Source organism: Nicotiana attenuata, chromosome 7, assembly GCF_001879085.1.
Source record: "Nicotiana attenuata strain UT chromosome 7, NIATTr2, whole genome shotgun sequence".
NCBI lineage: Eukaryota > Viridiplantae > Streptophyta > Magnoliopsida > Solanales > Solanaceae > Nicotiana > Nicotiana attenuata.
The window spans coordinates 94,399,680-94,410,077 of NC_031995.1; the positions used below are offsets into that span (position 1 = coordinate 94,399,680).

At 34.1% G+C, this 10,398-nt stretch overlaps 1 protein-coding gene across 2 annotated transcripts; it reads left to right on the forward strand.

The window, feature by feature from the left end:
- LOC109230589 (probable fatty acyl-CoA reductase 5) lies at window positions 262-3,629 on the forward strand. Of its 2 annotated transcripts, XM_019396057.1 has the most exons (7): window positions 262-420; window positions 536-639; window positions 1,135-1,340; window positions 1,784-1,884; window positions 2,078-2,270; window positions 3,072-3,153; window positions 3,289-3,629. In XM_019396057.1, the coding sequence occupies exons 1-7, from the start codon at window positions 342-344 to the stop codon at window positions 3,583-3,585; spliced, it is 1,062 nt and encodes a 353-aa protein (XP_019251602.1). In that variant the 5' UTR covers window positions 262-341; the 3' UTR covers window positions 3,586-3,629. The 2 variants fall into 2 exon arrangements, with proteins under 2 accessions (XP_019251602.1, XP_019251603.1); XM_019396058.1 differs by lacking the exons at window positions 3,072-3,153; window positions 3,289-3,629 and adding an exon at window positions 2,581-2,992.

Below are 10,398 nucleotides of genomic sequence, written 5' to 3' on the forward strand. Positions count from 1 at the left end.
TCTTTGGAAAATTATCACTATTTTAGTGCTATTTTTCTTGTAAGAGTTACAGATACTGCTTTTTGTAGTAAGGGTTAAGTGTTTGCTTCTACTCTTGGCTTTGTTACCATTGACTTTAAGGAATAATGAGGTGACCTAAATTTTAGGTAATGGTAAACTTACATAATTAATTGTTGAAAGAAGCCTCTACAAATGTCTATTAGCAAATCAGTCTCAAGTTTGCCTATATATATATATATATTGAGAGATGAGTGCATGAGTCCATATCAAATATCATTTCCATTATCTAATATCAAGTCTTTAATTTTCTTCAAAATTTAGCTGCCCCAATTTCTTACCCTATGGAATCATATAAAATTCAACAATTTCTAGAAGGCAAAACTATTTTCATTACGGGTGCCACTGGTTTCCTTGCAAAAAGTATTTCCTCTTTAGCTATTTATCTAATTTTTGTTTACACCACCACTGCAATTTAATTCGTTATAGTATATTATTTACTATTTATTTTAGGTTACCAATTACCTTTTAAATGCAGTTCTGGTGGAGAAGATTCTTCGGGTTCAACCAAACGTGAAAAAGTTATACCTTCTACTAAGAGCTTCGGACACCAAATCAGCCAAGAAACGTTTTCATGAAGAGGTAAAACATAGTACTTTTCTTAAATTAAAAATATTACTTGCTTTGTCCATTTTATTTGAACAAGACTATTAAGGTAAAATGTTGTACTACGACCTGCATTTGTCCTTTATTAAGTGTCAAAAGAGAGTATACTTTTTCGGAAATGGAAGTTTAATTTTTTCTCTACATTCATGCAATACTTTTTTCGTTATTTTGGTTTATTATTAAGGACTTTGTATAAGAATTTTATTCAAAATATATCCTTTTAAATCTCTTCAAAAATTAAACTCTACTGTAATATTTATTTTCTAGTATCAGTAACAAAGCCAATCAAGATGTAACCATGTTAGAGTTTTGTGAGGTGTCTTTACATATTTCTCTTTTTGCGACGTGTATTTAATGAATGTTAGGTATTTTCTTTTTATTGCTAGCAAAATTGGGTTAGGCTATTTGTTATTTGTTCTGAATTTTCATTGAATATATGCAAGACAGTAATATTTGTAAGTTTTCATACAGGTTATGCAGATTGAATTGTTTAAGGTTCTAAGAGAAAAGATAGGTGCAAAAAACCTAAACTCTCTCGTAGAAGAGAAGGTATTTCCAGTTGCTGGTGATATTTCATACGAGGATTTTGGAATTGAAAATTCGGAGATAAAAGATGAAATGTTCAAAGAAATCGACATAATCATAAACTCAGCTGCAACTACTAGATTTGATGAGAGGTATGATTGTAAAAATATTAATAAAGTATTTTGATTCAAAGACATTTGATTTAATTCCATATATGGGATCGACAACAAATAACAGTTTTTTTTTCAGTTTGTCGACAGGGCAGATTTACATGGATCCAAGCGGTGTCACTGGACGCCGCTTCGTCAAAATATTTTACTATATATATATATATATAAAAGCATTAAAAGTGACACCACTTGCAACAAAACAACTTAATAGTCTAGTGGTTGATAGCTTCAAATTTGTTGTAAGAGGTATATTGAGTTCAAACTCCCTTGGCTCCACAAAATATTTTTTTGACTGTTATGGACCTCTTACTAAAAATAGTGACACCGCTTATAAAAAATCTTGTATGCCACTTTGTCGGTCCTCGTTTATAAGTGCTGGTTGACCATGACTATTTTTCTTTTTTTTTTTTGTTCTTTTCTTGTAGATATGATATTGCCATGAATATCAATGTCCTTGGTGCCGTCAACGTCCTCATGTTTGCTAAAAGATGTGAAAAAGTGAAGATTATTGTTCACGTATCCACTGGTCAGTTTTTAGATCTTAATTAAAGGTCCTTGTGATTTTTATTTTTGGAAAACAAAACGTGTTATTCTTTTTCATATACTATATATATATATATATATATATATATATATATATATATATATTATTGTTATTGCTATGGTTCTTAAAATCTTGTCGTATATATTAATTAGTTAGTGCGATGTCTTTGTCACAGCTTACGTTTGTGGGGAAGGGGAAGGAGTTATACCAGAGAAATCATTCATTTTGGGTGAGACACTCAACAAAAACTCCTACTTAGACATTGATATGGAGAGGAAGGTGATAGAAGACAAACTTAAGGAACTTGAAGCTCAAAATTTTACATCAAAGGAAGTGACGATAGCAATGAAAGATCTAGGCATTCAAAGGTTAGAAAAGGTCTAATTCAGTGTCATTGAGATAATATATATTTGTTATTGAAATTGGAAATAACCTTTCCACCTATTCAGTGTAGGGGTAAGGTTTACGTACACATTACCCTCCCCAGACCCCACTTGTAGGATTACACTTGATTTTCCGTTATTGTTGTTGTTATTGTTGAACCGACAAAGTCGGTCATTATTTTCTTTATTTAAGTGATCTAATTGCGTAAGTATATTCTATACCATCAGCGCATAGAAATTACGTACAATATTGCTTTTCTAACATTAACATGGCTTATATATATTGATTATTTAGGGCAACTTTGCATGGGTGGCCAAACACATATTCCTTCACAAAGGCAATGGGAGAGATGCTTTTAGGACATTTGAAAGAGAATTTACAACTTGTTATAATACGTCCAACAATTATCACTAGCACTTATAAAGAGCCATTTCCTGGATGGATTGAAGGAGTCAACTAAGTTTGTGAATTGATGTTCTTTTTTCTGCTTGTAAAGTTCATTGCATTTTTTCACTGCCAAGAGTAATTAATTCGACCAACTAAAAATCTTCATTATTTTCAACATGGCTTTTTTTTTTTTAGCTGATAATCTATCGAAAACAGTCTTTCTATAAGATAAAAACAAGGTCTGCACACACATTACCCTTCCTGAACCTCACACTGTAAGAATATCTTTGGCATATTATTGTTGTTGTATTCTTGAGATAAAATAAAGCACAGCATATAAAGAAGTGATTCACATCTCTTATATATTTATTATAAATAACTTTTACTTGCAACTGCAGAACAGTGGATTCATTTATCTTGGGATATGGTAAAGGCATACTGAATTTCTGCTTTGGTGACCCAAACACAAAAATTGACGCGGTATGTATTAATTCACTAGGCTGGTTCATTTTTTAAACACTTTCCTATTTTCATTATAAAGAAATTATTTATAACTTTTTTTTACCAACTACAAATGAGGTCTGCCTAATTTTTAACCTGTTTAATTTATTACAGATTCCAGGTGATATGGTGGTTAACTCCATACTTGCTGCAATTATAGCACATGGAAATCAATATTATTCTTCTCAAGAATCAATATATCACATTAGCTCTTCCAAAAAAAATCCCCTAAAATCTTGTGATATTCAATTGTTTCTGTTTCATTACTTCACCAAAAATCCATGGATCAACAAAGATGGGAACATCATCAAAGTGGGAATGCCTCCGCTATTTAGCAGCATGGATAGCTTTCAAAAATACATTTCAACCTATTATTGGCCATTGTTAAAGGTTTTTTTCTCATCAATATAACATTCTATTTTCATCTTTGATACAAATTTTAGTGGTGAAGTTACACATTTGGCCAGACAGCCAAAAATAATTAATTTCTCTAGCCAAATATACAAACAATATGCATAAATTATATTATATTATACGTATATTATATAATATACAAAAAAAGAATTCGGCTAATATTTTTGGAAGCGGCTATACTGTGTATTAATTTATATTATAGCATGAATATTTATTCTATTTATGTTATCTCCATCTTTAAGAATAATTATTACTAAGGGTAAAAAATAATGAATTTTGTCTTGAATTTCTAAAATGACAATTAATTTGAGACAAGTATTTTTAGTAACCATGACTATTAATACTCCCTCCGGTCCAAAATAAGTGATTTTTTTGGATATTTTCACACAGATTAAGAAATCCACCTTTTAACATTAATTAGCAATGGAATTGACCATATTAACCTTTACTATCTCACATAAACACTCCTAACACATATTCCGACACTATTTACTCCAAGGACAATGTAGGAAAAAAATAATTAATTCATTCTTGAAATCTAGAAAAATCACTTATTTTGGACCACAAAAAAAAGGACTAAAAAAATCACTTATTTTGGACCGGAGGGAGTAGTCCTTTAGAGTTGCTACCCAGTTCATTTCTACAGTTTTTAAGACATACCAACCGAAATTTAGATTCAAAATCTGCTTCCTAATCAAAATGTCTTTATTCATGTGGACTCTTTGTTGAAATTTGCTGGGAAAAAAAATAAGAAGTAGCCATATTTATAATTACTAGTTTCTCGCCACATGCGTTGCACGTGTATATCAAGCCATATAATACATTATTTTCAATATAATATTGTCACAAACAGCATACCCATCGACGTGTATCCTTTCATTAACGGATCTGTATGATTACTCCACTTTTAATTCAACTCATAATTATCTTTCTGCATCAGAATTGAATCTCTCTTTCGTTCCTTTGAGTCCTTTGTTTGCATCATTGATAAAATTTTGTCATATTAACCAGCGTGAGTTTATAGATTTTGCTGACCATTGTGACTCAAATGGGCAGCTTTTCATGATTTTTTATAAATAAGATATTTAGATTATTTAGAAGGGTATTTAGATTTTTAGCACACATTAGCGTATCTTAAGACTTGAACTTAAAATTTTCAGAATTACTACAGTAGATACAAACAATAACTAAGCAAACATAAGAAAATAGAATGTCTTTAGTTCATTGATTTGAAATGATCTCCTAACATACTTGTACTCATGATTTGAAAAATAAGAAGTCAGAATCATATATCTCACGAACCTTATGATCGATTATTCCCGATCTTGCATAAATATCGAACTTTTAATGTATTGGAATTATAACAACAACAACAATAACAAACTCAGTGGATGCTTATAGGTGAGGATAAGGTGTACGCAGACCTTATCCCTACTCTGGGAGGGCAATGAGATTGTTTCCGTTAAACTCTGAGCTAAAGAAAATCCTATGTTATTTATTTGGCCCTGTGGCATGGAACACTTCATCTCTTTGGCCGCCATTTCGGCGGAGATGGAAACGTTCAGAATAAGAAATGGCATATAACGACAAAGACACTAAAAGGAGTCCTGAGAATATCTTAACTAATGGAATGATAAATGTGACATATATATATAGTTCACAACCCTTGTCTTTTATAAGTTCTTGATCGACTAAATTCACTCATCCACAAAATAATAATAACTCACATCCAACTTTCTCCAAGGCAAAAAATATCGTGTCTTAACTTATAACCCTACCGGAAGTGAATCTCCATGGATGTAGCGACGAAATCGAAAGTTATCTTTAGAAATTAGAGAACAACATTATACTTTTAAAAAAAGTCAGATAATTGTACCGTTTTAAGTAGCTTAAACTTGCTATTAAATGGTTTAACAAAGAAAGAACGTATATTAATTATGAAATAAGTTTAAACAACAATACTTTTAAGAAAAGTAGTGAAAATAATACTGAGAGAGGGTGGATGATTCTTATTATATCATTTCAAGTGTGTAGAACCGAACTTCCAGTGCTTTCTCTATATAAATAAGTATACTGTATTCTGTATACAACACTAAACACATGGAAGAAGCTTACTTAAACGTTGACGTGCACAAAGCCAAAAAGGAAAATATATCTCACTAATCCTTTAAAATGGTATTCTTATTGGTTGCTAGAAAACATTTACGAATAGATATACATCTTTTACAAAGCCAACGGTTGGACTTTTCCTTAAAAGGCAACGGTTGAAAGAAGGTGATTTCATTATTAATCTGAAGCATCTTAAGAGACACAACTCTTTAGAACAATTTCCTCCGTCTTTTGGTTTAAATAATATTAACTATTAATATATTAAAATTATATTATACATTTTCTTAATAAGTAGGGTATTTAAATTATTTAGAAGGATATTTAGGTAATTTAACTTTTAAGTTTTGGGGTTCCCACTTTTAATATAATATAGAATGATATAGATAATTGAAAAATAGCCACAATTTCAGTAATAGTCGAAATTTAGTCACTTTTTATATAAAGATATGAACAAAAACACTCAACGTATGTTAGCCTAACGTGCGCCATGGGAAAGAGAGCTCGAAATCCATCGCAGAAGGCGATAATGGCGAGGGGAACTATGGAATTCCAACAGCGGAAGAAGAACGATGAAGGAAAGCAAGGTCAAAATCTAGAGAAATAATTTGAAAAAGTGAAAATCAATGAAACAATAGCATGCAGTGCGGAGAAGAAGAAGCAAAAGGAAATTGAAGTGCAATTAAGTGAAACTCCACCAAGTGCAAGATCATCGGAGCTGAGAATTACAGAATTGGGTGAGGGTTCATTAAAAACCTCACCAAAATCGCAGGAAACTGGCGCTGGGAGTGGTAAATTGTCGTGGGCTGATGAAGCAGAGATCGTGGAGATTTCACCTGAGCCAAACTCTGGGGGATCTATATGGGACAATTTCAACATAACAAAGGTAACTAATGCTGGATTTAAGCTGGAATTTGTAGAACTTGTTGTACATGATAAGACACCTGTTTGTGAAATTGAGACGGAGGACATTAGCTCTGAAATTGAGTATTGGAAGAATGTTGTGGTGTGCTATGTTCTAGGAGCGCACCCACCATTTACTGTACTCAACGCATATGTAAGAAGGATATGGGGAAAACACGGTATTAATAAAGTTTCTATGCTAAAAAATGGAATAGTGATTGTGTGATTTGATACCAACATGGGGAAGAATGAGGTGCTACAAGGTGGGATATACCATTTTGATAACAAGCCGTTTATTGTTAAAGCATGGAATGTGGATATGGAATTCACTAAACAGGAGTTATACACTGTGCCTATATGGATCAAATTACCTGGTTTGGATTTCAAATACTGGAGCCCTAAGGAACTGAGCAAAATTGGCAGCTTAGTTGGAAGACCACTGATGGTAGATAGTAATACTGAGAAGAAGATGGGGCTAAGCTTTGCAAGGCTCCTAGTAGAAGTACAGATGGATACAAAACTACCAGATAAAGTATTTTTCAAGAATGAGAGGGGGCTATTAATGGAGCAAAAAGTACAATATGACTGGAAGCCTACACTATGCAAAGCGTGTAGGAAATATGGGCATGATGAGCAGGTGTGCAAAAATAAAAAACAAGCAGCAGAGCCAAAACCAGCAGAGGAGCAGAATAAAAAAGGAGAGGAATGTCCAACAGGAAAACATAACAAAACACCAAATAGCAAGGAAGGAGAAGGAACAAGCAAAGTGCAAGTGAATACAATGGAGGCAGGGCAACAAAAAATGCAAGAGAATCAAGGAAATGCTGGATGGACAACACCAAGCAATGTTACAAGAACCACAAATAAGCAATCAAAACAGGGGAGGAAGCTGGAAACAGAAGTTACTACAATAATTTTCAGATATTGGAGACACAGGACACTGAAGGAGCAGAGGCTAGCAGGAAAGGAGAGGGAAATGTGGGAGGGAGAGTATTACCTCCTATTAATAATGGATAACATGTTATGTTGGAATGTTAGGGGTATGAATGCCCCTAACAAACAAAAGGAGGTAAAGCTCCTTTGTAATAAAGAAGATATAGGGTTGATATGTATGGTGGAAACAAAAATAAAGGCAGACAAAATAAACCAAGTGGCTAACAATCTACTTGGAGGATGGGGGTGTATAACAAATCTGAGTAAGCACTATAATGGTAGAATTTGGGTGGCATGGAGACAGGACTGTTACCATGTAACTGTGACTACAATGAGTGATCAAGCAGTAACATGCATGGTCAGCCATAAAAGACTGCAGGTAGATTTTATGATGATTGTAGTATATGCTTTCAACACCAGAGAAGAAAGAAGGAGTTTGTGGAAGTACATAGAGAATGTGAGAAAGAATGTGGGAGGCCCATGGATAGTTATGGGAGATTTCAATGATGTGCTGCATACTGATGATAGAGTTGGGGGGGGGGGGGGGAAATCCAGTAAGTTTAGCTGAAATAATTGACTTCCAACAATGCATAGACCAATGTGACTTGATGAAAATGCCAACTAGTGGGAGCAGGTATACTTGGAATGATAGGCATGGTGATAGCAGGGTTTTATCAAAAATAGATTGGGCTTTCATCAATACAGCATGGCTCAATATAATACCAACATATAGGGCATCATACTTAGAAGAAGGCATCAATGATCATTGCCCATTAAAGCTGTCAATAGACACTTTAAATAGGAGGACAAAAGATACTTTTAAATTCTGTAATGTTTGGGCATCACATACAAACTTTATAGACATAGTTAAAACAGGATGGATGAATGAGGTTGAAGGGTGTAGTATGTTTCAGGTGGTCAGGAAACTAAAAATGCTGAAGGAAGAGTTGAAGATGTTAAAGAAGAGGCACTTTAGTAACATCATAGAAGAAGCAGATGCAGATAGACTGGCCCTGGCCACAGCTCAAGCAAAACTTCACAAGAATCCTATGGATGCAGGGTCACAGCTAGAAAAAAAAAATAGAAGTATCAAAAATTCAAAAAATTATCATACCTGGCAGAGGTATATCTTCAACAAAGGAGCAAGGCTACTTGGATTAAGCTGGGAGATGACAACAATAGGTATTTCTTTTCAGTAATCAAGCACAGGAGGATGCAAGAAGCAATCATACAATTAACAGACAAAGCTGGAGCTATCAAAACTGAGCAAGAAGATATTGCAGGAATTTTTGTGGACTACTATCAGGAATTACTAGGAACAAAGGGAAGATTCAGAGATTATGCCATCTAGGGGTTCTTAAAAAATGGGAAAGTGTTATCAATTGCACAACAATTACAACTCTTAAGGCCTTACACATGAGCAGAAGTGAAGAAAGCAATATTCAGCATCAATGATACTAAAAGCCCTGGACCAGATGGGTATGAGAGTGGGTTCTATAAAGCAGCATGGACAATAATTGGAGGGGATGTGACAAAAGCAGTGTTGGAATTTTTTGAAAGTGGAGAATTACTCACTCAGATCAACTCAACCAGCATAGCACTTATACCAAAAGTAAAGAATCATGTGCAGGCAAGTCAATTTAGACCTATTGCTTGCTGCAATGTTATATATAAATGTATTTGCAAGATCATATGCACTAGATTGAGGAAAGTCATACCAGAGATTGTAGTAGATAACCAAGCAGCATTCATTGAAGGAAGATCACTTATCCACAATGTATTGATATGCCATGATCTTTTAAGACACTACAACAGGAAGACTACTCCTAGGTGTTTGATGAAGATTGATCTAAAGAAGGCTTATGACATGGTAAGATGGGAATTTCTGGAAGAAGTACTCAGAGGCTATGGCTTTCTAATGTCATTCATTCAATTAATAACGGTGTGTGTTACAAAAACCAAGTTCACTGTCAAGGTGAATGGTGCGGGATATGGATATTTTGAAGGAAGAAGAGGATTGAGGCAGGGAGATCCTATGTCTCCACTATTATTTGTACTTGTCATGGAGTACCTAACAAGAGGGCTGAATAAGATGAGTGAAGTGACAGAGTTTCAATATCATCCAATGTGTAAGAGCACAAAACTGACTCATTTGATATTTGCAGATGATTTGATGTTATTCTGTAAAGGCAATAGTTAGTCTATTAATAGGATGTTGGAGGTGGTGAATCACTTCAGTGCAGTATCAGGACTGGTAGCAAACATGAAAAAGTCCAACATATATCTAGCAGGAATGGATGAAGAAAGTAAGCAAGCTATAGTGAGTGATACAGGGTTCTCAGTGGGTACTCTACCGATGAGATACCTGGGACTACCACTAACATCAAAGAAATGGAGCAAGGTGGAATGTCACCAGTTAGTAGAGAAGATCACAACAAATATACAAACAGGTTATGCTAAACTTCTATCATATACAGGTAGACTGCAAGTAATCAATTCAGTCCTATTTGCAATATATAATTTTTGGGGAGCTGTCTTCATACTTCCTCAAAGTGTAATAAAAGCAATAGACAGGAAGTGTAGGGAATACCTATGGGGCACTACAGAAGGTCATAGGAAAATGGCTTTGGATCATGGGAAGTTCTGTGCAGGCCAAAGATATATGGTGGACTGAATATAAAGGGATGTAAAAATTGGAATATAGCATCAGTTGGGAAACTACTATGGCAAATAGTGACAAATAAAGAGGTTATATGGGTGAGATGGGTACATGGGGTATATATGAAAGCATGTAGAAATTTCTGGGAACACAGGCCTCCATGTGACTGCAGCTGGTATTGGAAGAAGCTAAATAGTTTAAAACAAAAT